Source organism: Oratosquilla oratoria, chromosome 4 (assembly GCF_046742065.1).
Source record: "Oratosquilla oratoria isolate Oo_2021 chromosome 4, ASM4674206v1, whole genome shotgun sequence".
NCBI classification, from domain to species: domain Eukaryota; kingdom Metazoa; phylum Arthropoda; class Malacostraca; order Stomatopoda; family Squillidae; genus Oratosquilla; species Oratosquilla oratoria.
This window is the reverse complement of record NC_134780.1, coordinates 27,057,297-27,080,312: the sequence shown is the minus strand read 5'-3', so window position 1 is coordinate 27,080,312 and position 23,016 is coordinate 27,057,297. Positions and strand designations below refer to the sequence as shown.

The 23,016-nt window shown below is 36.7% G+C and overlaps 1 protein-coding gene across 1 annotated transcript in view; it reads right to left on the bottom strand.

Annotated features, from left to right (window-relative positions):
* Positions 1-22,691, bottom strand: part of LOC143024703 (facilitated trehalose transporter Tret1-like) — a 33,242-nt gene extending 10,551 nt beyond the window's left edge. Inside the window, exons 1-5 of the mRNA XM_076183745.1 lie at positions 22,615-22,691; positions 11,492-11,603; positions 9,428-9,557; positions 8,776-9,170; positions 8,496-8,642 (exon numbers count right to left, since the gene is read on the bottom strand). Of these exons, the coding sequence (XP_076039860.1) occupies positions 8,496-8,642; positions 8,776-9,170; positions 9,428-9,557; positions 11,492-11,542 (723 nt within the window). The 5' untranslated portion in view covers positions 11,543-11,603; positions 22,615-22,691. The remainder of the gene's footprint in view (positions 1-8,495; positions 8,643-8,775; positions 9,171-9,427; positions 9,558-11,491; positions 11,604-22,614) is intronic.
* Between the last annotated feature and the right edge of the window lie 325 nt (positions 22,692-23,016).

Here is a 23,016-nt window from a genome sequence, read left to right as displayed (position 1 = left end):
GGTCACTTTTACTTATTGGTGTTTTATATTCAATCTTTACTATTCTAGGTTCAGATGTGATTATTAGGTCTAGTCTCGATGGTTCTTCTTCATTTCTATACCTAGTGTTCTCCTGTATCCACTGCGCCATTGTATGGTCAATAATCATCTCGAGTAGAACATTTCCCCATGAGCCGTCTCCTCCCTTTACTGTCATCTCTTCCCAGCAGACTTCTTTGCAATTAAAGTCGCCCATCACAACTATTCTTCCTCCATCTTCCATTATCTTATCTAATGTTATCTTTGTGTCCTCTAACATACTTTTATGTTCACTCTCTTCCCACGAGGCTGTTTTTGGAGGCACATAATTTATTACAAACTTTCTGTTCTTCTTATCTCTGTCTTCCACTTCGATCATAATCATCTCTACTGTATTCTTTCCATATGTGACACTCTTCACGTTTATATCCTTCTTAGTCAGGAACATAACTCCACCCCCTTGCTTTGTCTCTGTTTCTAATCCCATAATTATATGTGTCATGTCCTACACTGTTGGGTGGTAGTGGACCTTTTAATTTCGTTTCTACAATTCCCATTATGTCCGGTTCTTTTTCCTTCAGATAATCATTCAGTTCATTCAATCCTGTAATTAATCCATCTATATTTGTGTAAGACACTCTTAGTTTTCTGCCACTTCCATTGTATTCTCTGTTTCCCTTTTGTTTTTCTCTAGTATTTCGAATTTCCTTACTTTCATATTCACTACTCTCCAATAGAATCTCTCTTTTTCTGACTGTTCTGTTCTCGTTTTTTTTTCCTTAGCTTGTTGTCTTTTCATTTTTTCCTCTCTTTCCTCTTTATTCATTTCCCTTTTTATCCATATCTTTTTTATATTGTTCACTTTCTGCTAGTTTCCCTGTTTTTGATAAGATATTCTCTGCCGTCGTTTGTGACCTGAATTTAATCTTAATTGGTCTGGTCTTATCTGTACTATACTTTCCGAGTCTAAACTTCTCTTCAATTTGTTTCATGACTTCAGGTTCATCTTCCTGAACTAATTCTAGTGATCTGCTTACTTTTTCATTTTCCTCCTTGACTCTTGTGGTTCTATCTGGGTTATGTTTCTCTTCCATTCCTAATATAATTATACATTTCTTTTTATCTGCTAAGTTTCTTACTATACTCTCCTTTTGTCTCATCATTTTAATAACTGAGTCTTCAGTTTGTTCTTTCATTTGCTGTTTAATTATGTCAGTAAATGTAACTTTACTGTTTTCTTGGATTGTCTTCCAACCCTTAGCTTCTTTAGCTATGGCCTCTTTGTTTTCTTTATTCCTCTTTAATTCTTCATTCTCCTCTTTTACTTTTAACTGTCTTTTTAGTTCTTCTATTTCCTTAATTAAGTTTTTGTTCGCCTTCTCTAGTTCTTCCAATCTTTCATCCCTTTGCGCAATTTCTGACATTCTACCGAACCTACTCTCCCAATGTTCGGTCATTTGTTCAAGTTTTTGTTCTAGTCTTGCCAGTCGGGGAGGTTGGTATCCGCTCCCCCCCCTCATTAAATCCATGGAAATTTTTCTCCTGACCTTCTATTGTGCTGCTCATAGCTATGTTTCTAATCTTTACATTTTTGTTAGACCCTTCGTCACTAAATTGATCCGGCCCGCGTTTGTTTACATGGCGTCTGCCTGCCTGGACCAAGTCCTCTCCTTCCTCATTTCCTTCCATTTCCCTCAGTAATCCCTCCCCTTCTCCCTTTTCCTCACTTTCCCACTACACCACGAGCAATCCCCTTCCCTGCAAATACAATAGGTACTTCCTTTGCGTTGAGATCCACGAAATTTCACTTTTTCTTCAGGACGTCAATCCTCGCCGTCTGTCCGTGTGTATTTACCTAGTTGTATTTACCTAGTTGTATTTTACGGGAAGGGGAGCTATGCTCGTGGGGTCCCGTCTTCATATCTCATTTTATCTAAACTATTTTTAAATTCATGTATTGTTTTTGCACACACCACTTTCTCATCTAACTTGTTCCAACTGTCTATTGCTCTGTGAGGAAAGCTGTTCTTTTTAAAATCTCTTCTATAGCTGTCTTTTTTTATTTTCTTTCCGTGTCCTCTTGTATTTCTGTCATCCCATTTTATCAGATTCTCTCTATCAGTAATTTCTATGCCTTTCATGATTCTGTAAATAGCTATCAAATCTCCTCTCTCTCTTCTTTGCTCTAGTGTCTGTAGTTTAAGTTTTTGTAGTCTCTCTTCATATGATAGTTTTGAGAGTGTTGGTGCCAGTTTTGTAATTGCTCTTTGTATCCTTTCAAGTTTTTTTATACATTTTTTTGTACTTGGTGACCATATCGTTGCTGCATATTCCAATCTTGGTCTTATCAGGGTGATTAGGATTTTCCTCACCATTTCTTCATCCAGGTATGTAAATGCCACTTTGATTGTTCTTATTAAATTATAGGTTTCTCCAAAAATCTTATTTATATGTTTCTCAGGTGACATATTATTCATAACAATGACTCCCAGGTCCTTCTCATTTTCTACTTTTTTTATTCCTTCTTCTCCCAAATTATATGATCCTGCTATTCTGTTTTTGCTTTTTCCAAATTCCATTATACTACACTTTTTTGTATTGAACTCCATCTCCCACTTCCTACTCCATTCTTGTACTTTATTTAGATCCCTCTGTAGTGATTCACAATCTTCTTCAGTTTTCACTCTTTTCAGTAGTTTTGCATCATCTGCAAAGAAGCTCATATAGCTTTCAATTCCTTCATCCATATCATTAATATATATAGCAAACATTATTGGGGCCAGAACTGTTCCCTGCGGGACACCGCTTATTACTTCATTCCATTTTGAGTGCTGATCTCTTATCACTACTCTCATTTTTCTTTCTTGCAAAAAGTCTTCCATCCAATTTAGCAATTTACCTTGTATTCCTCCTTCATATTCTAATTTCTTAAGCAACTTCTTATGTGGTACTTTGTCAAAAGCTTTTTTTAGGTCTAGAAATGCACAATCAGCCCATCCATCTCTTTCTTGTATTATATCTATTAGCCTTGAATAGAAACATATTAAATTGGTGACGCATGACCGTCCTTGTCTGAATCCAAATTGCCTTGGATTTAGTACGTTGTTTTTTTCCAAGTATTTTACCCATCTACTTTTGATAATTCTTTCACAAATTTTTGCTATTGTACTTGTTAGAGAGACTGGTCTATAGTTGGTAGGTTCTTCTTTATTTCCTCCTTTATATATAGGTACTATATTTGCTTTTTTCCAATCTTCTGGAACTTTTCCTTCTTTTAAGGAACTGCTTATTATGCTATGTATTTTGTCTGCCAGTTCATTCCTGCATTCTTTCAGAATCCAGTTTGCTATTTCATCTGGCCCATGCGATTTTCTGACATCAAAATTACCCAAGTGTGTCAATATTTCATTCTTTGTTACTTCTATTTCTTCCATAGGGGGGACTTTTTCTTTCCACTCAATCTCTTCAGGTTGTATATTTTCCCTTGTAAACACTGATTTAAAATGTTTGTTCATAATTTCTGCCATTTCCATTTCCTCAGTGTATTCAACTCCTCCTTGTCTCAATTTCTCCAAGTCTTGTTTGTTTTTCAGTTTATTGTTTACAAATCTGTAGAATAGTTTTGGTTGATCTTTACACTTTTCTATAACATCTTTTTCATATTTTCTTTTTTTCTCTCTGCACTTTTGTACATATTCATTTCTATAACCAGTATATATTTTCCATTTTTCAGGTCTTCTGTCTTTTTTCCATCTGGTCCAGGCTTTGTCTCTTTTGTCTTTTAACTCCCTACAACTTTTGTTGTACCAGCATTTTACATATTCTTTTTCTTGTTTTTGTCTTGGGACATACTTTTCCACTCCTTTTTTGTAAATTTTTGTCAAAATATTCCATTTCTCTTCCACTGATGTTTCTTCTTTGTATATTTCTTCCCAGTTTTCTTGTTGGAAGAATTCTCTTATTTTATCAAAGTTTGTTTTTTCATACATCATTCTTCCTTTTCTATATTGTTCATTTCTTTTCATATATTTTTCTTCATTAAGTTCCAGTTCAATCAATATGTGGTCACTTTTACCTATTGGTGTTTTATATTCAATCTTGTCCACTATTCTAGGTTCAGATGTAATTATTAAGTCTAGCCTCGATGGTTCTTCTTCATTTCTATACCTAGTGTTCTCTTGTATCCATTGTGTCATTGAATGGTCAGTAATCATCTCAAGTAGAGCATTTCCCCATGAGTCATCACCACTCTTTGCTGTCATTTCTTCCCAGCAGATTTCTTTGCAATTAAAGTCGCCCATCATAACTATTCTTCCTCCGTCTTCCATTATTTTAGTTAATGCTATCTTTGTGTCCTCTAACATACTTTTATATTCACTCTCCTCCCATGAGGCTGTTTTCGGAGGCACATAATTGATCACAAATTTTCTGCTCTTCTTATCTCTGTCTTCCACTTCTATCATAATCATCTCTACTGTATTCTTTCCATATATGACACCTTTCACGTTTATATCCTTCTTAGTCAGGAACATAACTCCACCCCCTTGCTTTTTCTCTCTGTTTCTAATCCAATAATTGTATGCATCATGTCCTACACTGTTGGGTGGTAGTGGGCCTTTTAATTTTGTTTCTACAATTCCCATTATGTCCGGTTCTTTTTCTTTCAAATAATCATTCAGCTCATTCAATCCTGTTATTAATCCATCTATATTTGTGTAAGACACTCTTAGTTTTCTGCCACTTCCATTGTGTTCTCTGTTTCCCTTATGTTTTTCTTTTGTATGTCGAACTTCCTTAGTTTCATGTTCACTACTCTCCAATAGAATCTCTCTTTCTCTGACTCCGTTCTGTTCTCGTTTTTTGTCTTAGCTTCCAGTCTTTTCTGCTTTTCTTCCTCTCTTTCCTCTTTATTCATTTCTCTTTTTATCCATATCTTTTTGTGTTGTTCACTTGTTGCTAGTTTCCCTGTTTTGGATAAGATATTCTCTGCCGTTGTTTGTGACTTGAATTTAATCTTAATTGGTCTGGTCTTGTCTGTGCTATACTTTCCGAGTCTAAATTTCTCTTCGATTTGTTTCATAATTCCTGGTTCATCTTCCTGAACTGATTCTAGTAATTGGCTTACTTTTTCATTTTCCTCTTTGATTCTTGTGGTTCTATCTGTGTTGTGTTTCTCTTCCATTCCTAATATAATTATACATTTCTTCTTGTCTGCTAAATCCCTTACTATATTCTCCTTTTGTCTCATCACTTTAATAACTGAGTCTTCAGTATGTTCTTTCAATTGCTGTTTGACTATGTCAGTGAATGAAATCTTATTTCCTTCTTGGGTTTGCTTCCAATTTTTACTTTCTTTAGCTATTGTTTCTCTGTTTTCTTTACTATTCTTCTTCAATTCCTCATTCTCCCCCTTTACCTCTCTTAACTGTCTTTTTAGTTCTTCTATTTCATCAGTTAAGTTTTTATTCGCCTTTTCCAGTTCTTCCAATCTTTCAACCCTTTTTAAAATGGTGTTCATATGACCTAACCTACTCTCCAAGTCCTCGATCACCTTATCAACCTTCATCTCTAGTCTTGTCAGTCGGGGGGGGTTTGTGTCCCCCCCACTCTCTTTAAATCCCTTGAAAATATTCTCATCACTTTCTTCTGTATTGCTCCTCTCTATACTTCTAATCTTTACATTCCTATTAGACATGTCGTCATCCAGCTCGTCTTGTGGTCTTTTGTTTACCCGGCGGTCTATTTGGGCCAAGTCCTCCACCTCCTCATTACCTTCCATTTTCCCCAGTAATCCCTCCCCTTCTCCTCTTTCCTTACTTTCCCACTACCTCACGAGCAATTTCCCCCCCCCCCTGCAAATACAAAAAGGCACTTCTCTTTGCGTTGGTATCCACAATCTGCACTTTTCTTCAGAGCGTTCTTCAAGCCGTCCGTTCGTTGAAAGTGTGTGTGTGTGTGTGTGTGTGTGTGTTTGTGTGACAGCATGTGTCTCCAGTCACAGGGAGAAATACACCTAAGTTAATATAATCAAATCAAATCTAACAAAATCTAAACTACACCTAAACTAATCTAAACTAAACGTACCCATAGCTAACATAACCCAAGTTACAGTAAGCAAACCTTATCAGGGGGGTATCCAGAGTCAAAAAGCTTATACCCATTCCCACTTATTTCAGCCCCACTCAGTTCCCATGCAACATCCTTTCCTCCCTCTCATTTTAGCTTCTCATGGATGACGGGTCATCCCTGTATTCCACCAAATGCCCTAGGTCAGGCGCATAAACAAGACACTGCGCATCCACAGCAAGGCCACTTCACTTAATCGGCGACCCCCCCCCTCTATCCCCTAATACAAAAAAAGTAGATGACTAGGAGAAACCCCTTCAGGCTGCGTCAAAATATTCACACACAACCAATCCCTAACTCCCATTCCCCACCAAATCCCTTGCATCACAGTATCATATATACATAGCCATTCTCCACTCACTCCTATCTTCCACCTTCTCCCTTTCTCAATAGACATTCTGCACTTGCACAACAGACAATCTGCTCTAGCTCAACAGACATTCTGCTTTTGCTCAATGCCCCTTTCACCCCATCCATCCATCCCATCCTCAGTTGTCCCCTCATGTTCACTCTCTCCAGCTCTGGCTCCCACACCTCTTTTACTAAACTTTCTTTACTCATCCTTTCCATGCGTCCAAACAATCCCAATACTCTTTCCTCAACCCTATCTCCTTTTCCACCCCCACTCTCGCATCTCACCTCGTTTCTCTATCTAACCTTATAATCCCTGCCATATGTCTCATACTTCACCTCAGACACATTTAAAAATTAGCCCTCTTCCTCTCTTAAATTCCAGGTCTCTACTACATACAGTACTTTTGGTACAATCATCTCTTCATACAATCTCACTGCATCCATTCCCAAATGTCTTTCTTATTACACTTTTTAGTCCCCCAAGGCACTTACTCGCTTCTCTCAATCTACAATCTACCTCCACCTCCACACTTCTCTTTACTGCCACATGTGACCCCAAGTACCTAAAGTTATCCACCTTCTCCAGCCTCTCTCCTTTAAGACTTCCTTCCAAATTACTGCCATCCTCTCCCCTTGTACATCTAATCACCTTAGTTTTACCAACATTTACCTTCAACTTTCCCCTATCGCATACATTCCCAAACACTGTCACTAACTCCCTTAATAATTAATCCCCCCTCTGACCCTACCACAACAGCAGTATCATCAGCACACAACAACTGGCTCACCTCCCACTTTTCTCTATTTCCTTTAACCATCAATCTCCTGCCCCTTACCCCTGCATTTATCTCTCGCACCACCTCATGCTTGTACACATTGAACAGCCACGACGACATGACACATCCCCGACGCAGCCCCACCTTTACTTCAAACCATTTGCTTTCTCCATGTCCCATTTTAACACGGGTTCTACTACTCTCGTAAAAACTCTTGACTATCCTTAACATTTTCCCCCCGATCCTATACATCTGCAAAAACCCCAACAGTGCCTTCCTGTCCACCCTTTCATAAGCCTTCCAAATCCATAAAGGCCCAAAAAATATTCTTACCTTTTAGTAAAGCTTTCTCACATATTTAAACATAACCTAACCTGAACTAACCATATCAAACCTAAGCTGAACCCAATCTAAAACTCAGCTAACCTAACCTTAACCTTACCTATCTTAATCTTACTCTAGTGACTAACGACGTGAACGATGAGAGTAATAGTAACGATAGTAAAGCACATGCAATACGCGTGTGCTTACCTAATTGTGGTACATGTATACAGGAAAAGAGAGCTCGTGGGGTACTATCTCTTAATCTTTAATTTATCATATCTAGTATCAAATGCATGTAAGGTCCCGGCTTGATGATATCATGAGTTTTGTGTATGTATCGTATGTACGTATGTACCTATGCATGTATATTGGCCAAATCGGCCGACTTGACGATTTCGGTCAAGATCCATAGTTTAACTCCGTGTTTTTGAGGTCATTTTGGCCACGTGTCATTAAAGCAAAAGTCCCGAATTAGAGACGGTGCAAGGAATCGCGGGGCTCATTTAGAAAATGAATAGCGGGGGCCTCCTCTACCAAAGTTCGAAATGGATGATTTATTTTCGTGTAGTATACCAGTCTTAGCCAAAGAGCATTAAATGCTTGATGTACTAAATACTGAAAGACAATATAAAAGTTTTAACATTTCCATACAAGGCCTGGGTTCAAACACTTCCGCGAAGGCCCCAGTTTGACGAAATTTCAAATAGGCCCTTGGTCCTGGAAGGCAGTAAACAACATGGTGTTTATTTCGATAATAATATGAATCATATTTTCTTCGATTTATCAAAGTATGTGGCATTTCTGCTCCGATTGTAGTGACGTATATTTGCCTGTATTATACGACCTTATCGAGCTACTGCAATAAACGAGCAATAAACTCTTGCGCCTCCGACTTACCTGATCCTTGGTGCTGAAAGAAGGCTGCTCCTCGATTCCCTTCTTGATTTTGTCCAGCTCCTTGCGGGCGTTCTCCTTGGATCCCCGGAGGGAGAGTGCCTTCAACGCCTCATCGTCCCTTCCGTGCTTTGCCAGCCAGAATGGAGACTAGAGGATAGGTAACCAACGATTGATTAAATTAAAACATAAACAAATAAAGAGTAAAATGGACGAACCAATGAATGGATAAATTAAGTAAATGAACGAATAAATGAATAGATTAAAGATACCAGAATCTCACCTCGGGGACTAGAAACAGTAAGAAGAAAACGGGGACGAGCGGGACGACGGTCAACACCGTTGCCAGACTCCAGTCTAGGAACTTGGCCATGATCGTCATCAGAACAACCCCGATCGAGAGCTGCACTCTTAGTAAGGAAGTGAGCAAGCCCCTAATTTCAGGGTTCACAAGCTCTGAGATGAAGGGAGCAGTGATGGTGTTCATCATTCCTCCGGTCAAGCCGGTTCCAATGCGGCCGATGAGCATGGCGGTTTTGGATGGCGCGAAGGCGATCAACACTGTGAAGGCCATCGTGGGAATGGTGATAATGGTCACCATGCGACGCGACCCCAGCAACTCCATCAACGTACCGGCAAGCACAGGAACGAATATCCCACTGAGACTATATACAGAGACTAGGAAGATGAGAAAATGTACATTATAAAGCATATCTTACTCTGTGCAATGAGGTTGCATCCACAGCCTTAGGAACTAAAGAGATAAAACAAAAATAGAGGAAATTTTAGTCACGTTTGTTACCGTTAGTGTGTCATTCTATTTTGCAAATAATTATGAAAACTTCCGTGCGAATTATATATAAAATAGTCTTCAAGTCTGTCGCAGTGATTTTTCCTGCGCACGATAAACTTCTGTTTTCTTTGTATGAACTTACTGATCCACTGAGTGTCTTCTTCGGTGTATTCGCCATTTGATTCGTTCATGACCTTAGGGAGGACGGCGGGCCACGTTGTGCCCGTGCCGTTACATATCATCCCTCCAGACAACACCAACACACAACCCATCTGAAATGGAAGAACAAGGTCAATTGTTGAGTTTTTCATTAATATTTTTTTTTTTTGGGGGGGGGCCTGAAATGTATCAGCATACCCTCAGGAGTTCTCAGGAATATTGAGTTCAGATTGTTATTGACAAAACACAATGGGCTGGAATTAGAAACATTTGAGAGAAAATTTGGAGTGCATCGCTACAAGAGATGTGTCCTTATTATCAAGGAACCAACAGTTAAAAATAACCATAGTAATTGCGCTCCAACGAGTCCGTTCAGGATCTGAAACATTCTGCCAATTAACATTAGTGCATGTCCCTCTCTATTTGATATTGTTTATGTGTGTATATATATATATATATATATATATATATATATATATATATATATATATATATATATATATATATATATATATATATATATATATATATATATATATGTATGTATATGTATTGTATATAATAAAGGAAGCTGTAGAGTACAATGAATATCACTATTAAGGATTATAATAACGATTTGAATAGATTCTATGCTATGACACGTGGCCTAGCGCTTTTTTCCCAATGTTACCACACCGAGGTGTCACTGGGTGACGGTTGACAGTGACGATCCGATACTTGGTAGTCAAGCTGGCAAAGACGCAATCGGGGGATAATTAGCGCTTTTGCTGCCCCCATCCCAGGACTGACAGAAACTTAAGTGAGAACAGTGAAAGGATGTGGAAATAATATATGTTCTTTCTGACAGAGGTGTGAAGCTGGGCAATATACACAATTATTGATATGTAAATTCTTTCAGATTGCGGCATTTTGATAGACGAGTAGGACCGTCGTCTGTTACGCCTTCAACACGGTGACGGTCCAGGGAAAGGCGACTCCGAACTGAAAGAGGTCTTGATCGATCGAGATCCCCTTTACCCCCCAGGTCAAGGCCCCTATCCCCCCATAATTCCATAAAATCGTCCGACCTCATCAGAGATCAAGCCAGGGTCAGATCTGTCAAGTACGTCACCGTGTTGAAGGGACTTCACTTTGGCGACTTGTTTTGTTTAGAAGATGCATTTGTTTTCCTTTACCACTTTTTCTACTCCTATATAGAGGTATATTTTTAGATGAAATTTTCTTCTCAAGCTATATGTACATATATAATATTTCATGTATATTGGGAATTCCTGGGGTCTGATATGCCTTGCGATTGTGCTGGACTTTGTGGGCATTTCATTTTAGATTGCTAAAGAAATAAACTTTTGGATATCGAAGAGCACGCGGTCAAATGCTATCTTAGCACTTTTGGAAGAATTTTTAGTATTAGAAAAATTCATAGATAGATAGAAACCATATGCCCTACACAGATATTGGGATGGTTTGGGCACATGGAAACAATGAATGAGGAGAGGAAAGGCCAGCAAAACGGGTGTGGAAGGCAGAGGTGGATGGAGGGAACTTGAGGGGAAGACCGACAGTGAAAGATAGATAGCTGGGGTGAAGGGGGCCTTGAGTAAAAGGAGGATGTCCGTTGAGCAGGGAAGGGAGAAGGCAAGAGATAGGTGTGAGTGGAGAATGGTTGCAAATTGACGTCGCCTAAAAGGATTTATCATGATTTTCTTGAGGAGGAAGTATCACCATGTAAATGAAATTGTGTGACACTCCTGTAGATATGCTGTGCCTTATTGCATTGCTTCTGACGACTTAGGCAGTGGGCGAGGAGCAGGGATGTCCCTTCATATATGGGGATGAGTTAGAAGGAAAGTAAATAGGTGATAGGAGTGCGATAGCTATGTGTGGGTGCATGAGTGAGTTTACCTACCATATATGGGTGAAGGGGCTTCTAAGTTATAGATCAATAGATAGTTATACCTTAGTCAGAGTTATAATCTAAAGACTGAAATTGTGTATAATTGTTTTAACAAAAAACGCGGTCCATCCACTAGCCAAGCGTGTACCTTACCTGTTTGAAGAATCCGGGTATTTGCAAGATCCCAGTTCTCGTCTTGGGCATTTTGTAAAGCACGTTTGACTCAAAATAACTGAAGTTACAGACGCAATGGCGAGTGGGTTTCCTGAACAGGGGAGGCATTATTAAACATCATGTACAGTATTCGATTGTATTCAGAAAACACATTAACTCTTTCGCTGCGTTTTATTGATATATTTGTTCATCGTAGCTGCCGTCAAGCAGAGAAAGGGTTAATGAATGTATAGTCACATGTATGGAAAGCCTCATATTATTATGTATGTATGTATTGGTAATATCTCGTGTAATTACTGAATGAATGATCACTCAGATCAAGCGAATATCCAAGAAGATTTAGACAAACTAGAGCCTGTAACTGTCTTATGAAATTTAACTGAAATGTAAAGTTATGCACGTGTGTAAGAATAACACTGAACAACTGCAAGTTAGAAGGGGGAAAACTTGAACCAAAGTGGAAAGCGAAAAGGAATTTGGTGAAATTGGCAACGACCTTTAATCAAATAAGCACTATTACTGTCAAAGAGAAAGTAAATATTAGAAAATCTATATATTTGCATATAAGCTTCTAGAACTGACAATACTATCTTGTGATCTCGCTCATATTTGGAATATGCTGTTTTTATTTGGTTTCTGAATCTCGTATATATTTGCACAGAATATGACTTGCCACAAAACTGAAACCAAACATAAGAAACAAATCATACGAAAACATCCTAAAACGTGTGAAAACATTTTCCTTTGAAATAAGAATTGGGTTGGAGTAAAGGACTTTAAGAGCAGTTATTTGATCATAAATGGGAATATTTTCACACTAAATGACAACTGGACGAGAAACGATGGCCTCGATCCGTACAGAACGTAAATTTGACTTCATAATAGGTAGAATTTTATTTTATTTTGACTTGTTTATTTATTTAATTAATTTATCTAAGTATTTATTTGCAGTGTAATCAATAGAATGAGACAGACTTTCGGCAGAAACGATTGAAAATAGTTAAGTGAAAAGTTCTGGAATCCTTATTTTTTATCACACTCCTGTCATTTTCCTAATTATCCAGTAGTCCTCCACTATATTCTTGACACACTCCTTAAATATTTTCCAACCTGCAGTTTTTCTTAAATTATTTTCAAGATTACCGCAATTTTTTCCTGGCTCTCCTTATATGTATCGTGAGTATCGTAGTGTCCACCTATACATATTGTCTGGTGTTTGCGCTTTACATATGATCTGCAGATCTTCACGTGTATATACATACATATGCACACACACACACACACACACACACACACACACACACACACACACACACACACACACACACACACACACACACAATCGTCTGATTGACGGCGAAGATTGGAACTCCGGGGGGAAAATACGCAATTTTTGTGGATTTAAACTACGACGGAGTACCTTTTTGTATTTATAGGGTAGGGGAAAGCTCGTGGTGTAGTGGGAATGTGATGGAAAAGGAGAAAGGGAGGGATTACTGAGGGAAATGGAAGTAAATGAGGAAGGGGTAATTTGGTCAAGGCAGCCAGACGCCATGCAAACAAACGCGCCCCGAAGGATTTTACTGATGAAGAAGGGATTAACAAAAATGTAAAGATTAGAAATATAGATAAGAGCAGCACAATGGAAGGTGAAAATAATAATTTCCAGGGATTTAATGAAGGGGGGGAAGCCAACCCTCCCCGATTAGCAAGCCTAGAAGAAAAACTTGAGAAAATTGTCAAACATTGGGAGGATAGGTTCGGTCAACTTACGCAGATCACGCAGAGAGTTGAAAAATTGGAAGAATTAGAGAAGGTGAACCAAAAACTAACTAAAGAAATAGAAGTATTAAAAAGACAGTTAAAAGAAGTAAAAGACGAGAATGAGGAATTAAAGAATGATAATAAAGAGAATAAAGAGTCCATAACACAAGAAGCACAAGGTTGGAAAAAATCCAAGAGAACAACAAAATTGCACTTAATGATATAGTAAAACAGCAGATGAAAGAACAAAATGAAGACACAGTTATTAAAGTGATGAGACAGAAGGAGAATATAGTAAGAGACATAGCAGAAAAAAAGAAATGTATAATTATATTAGGGATGGAAAAGAAGTATAAGCTAAATAGGACTACAAGAATCAAAGAGGAAAGAGTAAAAGTAAACAGTTTATTAGAATTAGTTCAGGAAGATGAACCTGAAATAGGGAAACAAATTGAAGAGATATATAGGCTCGGGAAATATAGTACGGTAAGACCAGACCAATTAAGGTTAAATTCAAGTCAAACGACAGCAGAGAATATCTTAGCAAAAACTGGGAAACTAGCAGACAGTGAACAATATAAAAAGGTATGGATAAAAAGAGAAATGAATAAAGAGGAAAGAGAGGATGAGAAAAAAAAACAAGATGCTAAGGGGAAAAAACGAGATGAGAACAGAATCAGAAAAAAAGCAATTCTATTGGAGAGTAGTGAATATGAAAGTGAGGAAATGGACCATAACAGAGAAAAACAAAAGGGAAACGGAAAATACAATGGAAGTAGCAGAAAATTAAGAGTGTCTTACACAAATATAGATTGATTAATAACAGGATTGAACGAACTGAATGATTATCTGAAGGAAAAAGAACTGGACATAATGGGAATTGTAGAGACAAAGTAAAACGTCGACTACCACCCAACAGCATAGGAAATAATGCATATGATTATTGGATTAGAAACAGAGAGATAAAACAAGGGGGTGGAGTTATGTTACTGACTAAGAAGGATATAAACGTGAGGAGTGTCACATATGGAAAGAATGCAATAGAGATGATTATGATGGAAGTGGAAGGCAGAGATAGGAAGAGCAGAAAGTTTGTAATAAATTATGTGCCTCCAAAAAAAGCCTCGTGGGAAAAGAGTGAACATAAAAGTATGTCAGAAGACACAAGGATAACATTAAATAAGATAATGGAAGATGGAGGAAGAATAGTTATAATGGGTGACTTTAATTGCAAAGAAGTCTACTGGGAAGAGATGACAGTAAAGGGTGGAGAAGACTCATGGGGAAATGTTCTACTTGAGACGATTATTGACCATACAATGACACAATGGATTCAAGAGAACACTAGGTATAGAGATGAGGAAGAACCATCAAGACTGGACCTAATAATTACATCAGAACCTGAAATAGTGGAAAAGATTGAATACAAGACACCAATAAGTAAAAGTGACCACATATTGATTGAACTGAAACTAAATGAGGAAAAACACATGAAAAGAAATGAACAATATAGAAAAGGAAGATTGATGTATGAAAAAACAAATTTTGATGAAATAAGAGAATTCTTTAAAAAAAAACTGGGAAAGAATATACAAAGAGGAAACAACAGTGGAAGAGAAATGGAATATTTTGAAAAAAAATTATAAGGAGTGGAAAAGTATGTCCCAAGACAAAAGCAAGAAAAAGAATATGTAAAGTGCTGGTACAACAAAAGTTGTAGGGAGTTAAAAGACAAAAGAGATAAAGCTTGGACCAAATGGAAGAAAGACAAAAGACCTGAAAAATGGAAAATACATACAGTTGTAGAAATGAATATGTACAAGTGTGCAGAGAGGAAAAGAGAAAATATGAAAAAAGATGTCATAGAAAAATGTAAAGATCAACCAAAACTATTTTACAGATTTGTAAACAGCAAACTGAAAAACAAACATGAATTAGAGAAATTACGATAAGGAGGAGTTGAATACACAGAGGAAATAGAAATGGCAGAAATTATAAACGAGCATTTTAAATCAGTGTTTACAAGGGAGAACATACAACCTGGAGAGATCGAATGGGAAGAGAAAGTCCCCCCTATGAAAGAAATAGAAGTAACAAAGAATGAAATAATGAAACACTTGAGTAATCTTGATGACAGAAAATCGCATGGACTAGATGAAATAGCAAACTGGATTTTGAAATAATACAGGAATGAACTGGCAGACAAAATTCATAGCATAATAAACAGTTCCTTGAAAGAAGGAAAAGTTCCAAAAGATTGGAAAAGAGCAAATATAGTACCTATATATAAAAGGAAATAAAGAAGACCTCTACCAACTATAGACCAGTCTCTCTAACAAGTACAATAGCAAAAAATTGTGAAAGAATGATCAAAAGTAGACGGGTAAATTATAAAAAAAAAAAAAAAAAAAAAAAGGTGCTGAATCTAAGGCAATTTGGATTCAGACAAGGACGATCATGCGTCACCAATTTAATATGTTTCTATTCAAGGCTAATAGATATAATACAAGAAAGAGATGGATGGGCTGATTGTACATTTCTAGACCTGAAAAAAGCTTTTGACAAAGTACCACATAAGAAGTTGGTTGAGAAATTAGAAACTGCAGGAGGAATACAGAGCAAATTGCTTAAATGGATGGAAGACTTTTTGCAAGAAAGAAAAATGAGGGTAGTGATAAGAGACACTCTAATTGGGATGAAGTAATAAGCGGTGTTCCACAAGGAACAGTTCTGGCCCCAATAATGTTTGCTATATATATTAATGATATGGACGAAGGAATTGAAAGTTATATGAGCTTCTTTGCGGATGATGCAAAACTGTTGAAAAAAAGTGAACACTGAAGAAGATTGTGAGTCACTACAGAGTGATCTCAATAAAGTATGAGAATGGAGTAGGAAGTGGGAGATGGAGTTCAATACTAAGAAGTGTAGTATAATGGAATTTGGAAAAAGCAAAAAAAAAGAATAGTAGGATCATATAAATTGGGAGAAGAAGGAATAAAAAAAGTAGAAAATGAGAAGGACCTGGGAGTCATTGTTATGAATAATATGTCACATAAGAAACATATAAACAAAATTTTTGGAGAAACTTATAGTTTAATAAGAAGAATCAAAGTGGCATTTACATACCTGGATGAAGAAATGGTGAAGAAAAAACTAATCACTTTGATAAGACCAAGATTGGAATATGCAGCAACGATGTGGTCACCAAGTACAAAAAAATGTATAACAAATCTTGAAAGAAAACAAAGAGCAATTACAAAATTGGCACCAACACTCTCAAAACTATCATATGAAGAGAGGCTAGCAAAACTTGAGCTACAGACATTAGAGCAAAGAAGAGAGAGAGGAGATTTGATAACTATTTACAGAATCATGAAAGGCATAGAAACTATTGATAGAGAGGATCTAATAAAATGGGATAGTAGAAATACAAGAGGACATGGAAAGAAAATCAAGAAAGACAGATATAGAAGAGATCTGAAAAAGAACAGCTTTCCTCACAGAGTAATAGACATTTGGAACAAGTTAGATGAGAAAGTGGTGTGTGCAAAAACAATACATGAATTTAAAAGCAGTTTAGATGAAATGAGATATGAAGACGGGACCCCACGAGCATAACTCCCCTTCCCGTAAATTACAACTAGGTATATACAACCAGGTAAATACACACACACGTCGGTAGAGGTGACAACGAAGTTTGGACTCCATAGAAAACTGCAAATTTTGAGGATCACAACAACAAGGAAGTACCTGTGTTGTATTAATAGGGAAGGGGAAAGCTCGTGGTGTAGTGAGAGGGTGAAGAAAAAGGAGAAGGGGAGGGATTACTGAGGAAAATGGAAGGAAATGAGGAAGGGGACGAATGGGCTCAGGATGTTAGGAGAGGCGTAAACAAATGGGGGGCAGAATATACAGACGAACAACAAGGAAGCAGAGGTGTGAAGAGCAGAAATATAGATAATAGCAGCTCAATGGAAAAAGGTGATAACTGCTTTTCTGGATTTGAAGAGGGAGGAGGGGACAACCTCCCCCGACTAGTAAATCTAGAGGAGAAACTAAAAAAAAAAAAAACAAAAAAAAAAAAAAAAAAAAAAAAAACAAAAAAAAAAAAAAAAAAAAAAAAAAAAAAACACACCGAAGAATGAAAGATTAGGTTTGACCAATCAACTCTAGTTGCAGAGAAAGATGATAAACTGGAGGAACTATGAAAAGAGAATCAAAATCTAACTAAAGTAGAAAATTTAGAAAAGACAGTTAAGAGAAGTAAAGAAAGAGAGTGAGGAATTAAAGAGGAATAATAAAGAAAATAAAAGTCCATAACAAAAGAAGTAAGTGGTTGGGAAAAGGTTCAGGAGAATAACAAAATTGAATTTAGAGATATAGTGAAACAACAGATGAAGGAACAAACTGAAGGCACAGTAATTAAAGTGATGAGAGAGAAGGGGAACATAGTAAGAGACTTAGCGGATAAAAAGATATGTATAATTATATTAGGGATGGAAGAGAAACATAATCTAAATAGGACTACAAGAATAAAGGAGGAAAAGGAAAAAGTAAATAGTATATTAGAAGTAGTTCAAGAAGATGAACCAGGAATAGGGAAACAAATAGAAGAAATGTATAGGGTCGGGATATACAATACTGATAAGACCAAACCAATTAAGGTTAAATTCAGGTCACAAACGACAGCAGAGAATATCTTAGCAAAACAGGGAAACTAGCAGACAGTGAGCCATTTAAACAGATATGGATAAAAAGAGAAATGAATAAAGAGGAAAGAGAAAAAGAGAAATTCTATTGGAGAGTAGTGAATATGAAAGTGAGGAAATGGTTCATAGCAGAGAAAAACGGAAAGGAAACAGAAAATACGATGGAAATAGCAGAAAATTAAGTGTCTTACACAAATATAGATGGATTGATAATAGGCTTGAACGAACTGAATGATTATCTGAAGGAAAAAGAACCGGATATAATAGGAATTGTAGAGACAAAATTTAAAGTTCCACTACCACCCAACAGTGTAGGACATGGTGCATATAATTGTTGGATTAGAAACAGAGAGGTAAAACAAGGGGGTGGAGTTATGTTCCTGACTAAGAAGGATATAAATGTGAGGAATGTCACATATGGAAAGAATACTGTAGAGATGATTACGATGGAAGTAGAGGAAAAGGATAAGAAGAACAGGAAGTTTATGGTAAGTTATGTGCCTCCTAAAACGGCTTCGTGGGAAGAGAGAGAACACAAAAATATGCTAGAAGACACAAGGATATCACTAAGATAATGGAAGATGGAGGACGAATAATTATAATGGGTGACTTTAATTGTAAAGAAATCTGATGGGAAGAGATGACAGTGAAGAATGGAGACGACCTATGGGGAAATGTACTACTTGATATGATTATTGAACATACAATGACGCAATGGATTCAAGAGAATACTAGGTATAGAAATGAGGAAGAACCATCGAGACTGGACCTAATAACAACATCAGAACTCGAAATAGTGGACAAGATCGAATGTAAAACACCAATAAGTAAAAGTGACCACATATTGGTTGAACTGGAACTAAATGAGGAAAATACATGAAAAAACGAACAATATAGAAAGGGAAGATTGATGTATGAAAAAAACAACTTTGACAAAATGAAAGAATTCTTTCAAAAATCTGACTGGGAAAGAAAACACAAGGAGGATATAACAGTAGAAGAGAAATGGAGTATTTTGAATTTTTTTTTATAAAGGAGTGGAAAAGAATATCCCAAGACAAAAGCAAGAAAAAGGATGTGTAAAGTGTTGGTACAACAAAATATGTAGGGAGTTAAAAGACAAAAGGGATAAAGCTTGGATAAAATGGAAAAAAGAAAAAAACCCTGAAAAACAGATAATATTTACTAGTTATAGAAATGAATATGTACAAGTGCACAGAGAAGAAAAGATAAAATACGAAAAATATTTCATAGAAAAATGTAAAGATCAACCAAAACTATTTTACAGATTTGTAAACAACAAACTGAAAAGAAAACAAGAATTAGAGAAACTACGACAAGGAGGATTCGAATACACAGAGGAAATATAAAACGGCAGAAATTATGAATAAGCATTTTAAATCGGTGTTTACAAGGGAGAACATACAACCTAGAGATATCGAATGGGAGGAGAGAGTTCCCCCTATGAAAGAGATAGAAGTATCAAGAAATGAAATAATGAAACACTTGAGTAATCTCGATGTCAGAAAATCGCATGGACCGGATGAAATGGCAAACTGGATTTTGAGAGAATGCAGGAATGAACTAACAGACAAAATACATAGCCTAATAAACAGTTCATTGAAAGAGGGAAAAGTTCCAGAAGATTGGAAAAGAGCAAATATAGTACCTATATATAAAGGGGGAAACAAGGAAGACCCTACTAACTATAGACCGGTCTCTCTTACAAGTACGATAGCTAAAATCTGTGAAAGAATGATCAAAACTAGATGGGTAAAGCATTTGGAAAAAAAAAAACAATGTACAAAATCCAAGACAATTTGGATTTAGAGAAGGATGACCATGCGTCACAAATTTAATGTGTTTATATTCAAGGCTAATAGATGTAATACAAGAAAGAGATGGATGGGCTGATTGTGCATTTCTAGACCTGAAAAAAGCTTTTGATAAGGTGCCACATAAGAAGTTGCTTAAGAAATTAGAAACTGCAGGAGGAATACAGGACAAACTACTGAAGTGGATGGAAGACTTCTTGCATGAAAGAAAAATGAGAGTGGTGATAAGAGACAAACACTCTAATTGGGATGAATTGATAAGTGGTGTTCCACAAGGAACAGTTCTGGCCCCAATAATGTTTGCTATATATATTAATTATATGGACGAAGGAATTGAAATTTATATGAGGTTCTTTACGGATGATGCAAAACTGTTGAAAAAAAGTGAACACTGAAGAAGATTGTGAGACGCTACAGAGTGATCTCAATAAAGTATGGGAATGAAGTAGGAAGTGGGAGATAGAATTAAATATCAAGAAGTGTAGTATAATGGAATTTGGAAGAAGCAAAAAAAGAATAGTAGGATCATATAAATTGGGAGAAGAAGAAATAAAAAAGGTAGAAAATAAGAAGGACCTGGGAGTCATTATTATGAATAATATGTCACATGAGAAACATATAAAAAAAAATTGGAGAAACTTATAATTTAATAAGAACAATCAAAGTAGCTTTTACATACCTGGACGAAGAAATGGTGAAGAAAATACTAGTTACTTTGATAAGACCAATATTGGAATATGCAGCAACGATGTGGTCACCAAGTACAAAAAAAATGTATAACAAAACTTGAAAGAATACAAGGAGCAATTACAAAATTAGCACCAACACTCTCAGAACGATCATATGAAGAGAGACTAACAAAAATTGAACTACAGACATTATATTAGAGCAAAGAAGAGAGAGAGGAGACTTGATAACCATTTATAGAAACATGAAAGACATAGAAACTATTGATAGAGAGGATATAATAAAATGGGATAGTAGACATACAAGAGGACATGGAAAGAAAATCAAGAAAGACAGTTATAGAAGGTACCTGAAAAAGAACAGCTTTCCCCACAGAGTAGTAGACATCTGAAACAAGTTAGACGAAAAAGTGGTGTTTGCAAAAACAATACATGAACTTAAAAACAGTTTAGATGAAATGAGATATGAAGACGGGACACCACGAGCATAGCTCCCTCTCCCGTAAATTACAACTAGGTAAATACAACTATGTAAACACACACAGCTCTCTTTCGGGAGTGAAATAGCTGTCGGTCACAAGTCCAACAAAGACCAAGGTGAATCAAACACATATATATGCTGTACTGTCTCGTCTCTTTTCATCGTGTGACCACTGCAGTCTTCTTTCCTGCAACCTTCTTTAACATCATCTCCACTTTCGCGATTCATCTGAAGAAGCTATTAGCGAAACCGGTCAGGAATAAACTCGGCCCTAGACCCGTGTCTTACTCTTCCGCCTTCACCTTCCTGAAACCTATCACAATGTCTCAACACACACACACACACACACACACACACACACACACACACACACACACACACACACACACACACACACACACACTTCAACGAATGGACGGCTTAGAAGACGTTCTGAAGAGAATTGAAGTTTGTGGATCCCAACGCAAAGAGAAGTGCCTATTGTATTTACAGGGTGGGGGGAAATTGCTCGTGGAGTAGTAGGAAAGTAGGGAAAGAGGAAAGGGGGAGGGATTACTGAGGGAAATGGAAGGAAATGAGGAAGGAGTAGACTTGGCCCAGGCAGACAGGCGAAAGTTAAACAAAAGGCCTCCCGACGACGATGAAATGTCTAATAAAAATGTAAAGATTAGAAGTATAGATAAGAGCAATACAGTAGAAAGTGATATAAGAACAATCAAAGTTGCATTTACATACCTGGATGAAGAAATGGTGAAGAAAATCCTAATCACCCTGATAAGATCAAGATTGGAATATGCAGCAACGATATGGTCACCAAGTACAAAAAAATGTATAAAAAAAACTTGAAAGAATACAAAGAGCAATTACAAAATTGGCACCAACACTCTCAAAACTATCATATGAAGAGAGACTAGAAAAACTTGAACTACAGACACTAGAGCAAAGAAGAGAGAGAGGAGATTTGATAGCTATTTACAGAATCATGAAAGGCATAGAAATTACTGACAAAGAGAATCTGATCAAATGGGATGACAGAAATACTACGAGGACACGGAAAGAAAATAAAAAAAGACAGCTATAGAAGAGATTTGAAAAAGAACAGCTTTCCTCACAGAGTAATAGACAGTTGGAACAAGTTAGATGAGAAAGTGGTGTGTGCAAAAACAATACATGAATTTAAAAATAGTTTAGATAAAATGAGATATGAAGACGGGACTCCACGAGCATAGCTCCCCTTCCCGTAAAATACAACTAGGTAAATACAACTAGGTAAACACACACACACACACACACACACACACACACACACACACACACACACACACACACACACACACACACACACACACACACACACACATATATATATATATATATATATATATATATATATGTGTATATGTGTGTATATTTCTATGTATAGATATATATATAGATATATATATATATATATATATATATATATATATATACCGTATATAATATGTAATAAATATATGTATGTACGTATACATATATAGATGTGTGCATGTGTGTATGCACATATGTACTTAACAGAGAACTAGAGGTATTTAGGGTCGGGTTGGAACGCGAAATAAATAAACATTCACGACCCTGTTGATACCTGAAAGCACTGAATATTTAAATCTCAACGGTGCTGCAGAAAATCACTGACTGGTGACGCACCTAGGAAGAACTGTAGTTTTATATTAGAGATAAGCAAGCTTAGCGTTATGAGAGGGCACTTGTTTCATAATGCTGTGACGAGAAAAAATATTCTCAATTGGCATGACTCACCATGAATATGATAATCTTTTTATGGGACTCTATATATAAAGTTATTTGTAAAGAGCGAACAGACTTCTTTCTTGTCAAGGAGGCGAATAGTTTAAGTATTTAGAGGTATACAACATTTCAATGTGCACAGGTATAAGATGTAATGTTTTGAAACACCCATCTCACACTCCTTTACCACCCTCATCTCGTGAATGGTGTCAAGAAACAGCTTTCCGTATAGACCAGGGGT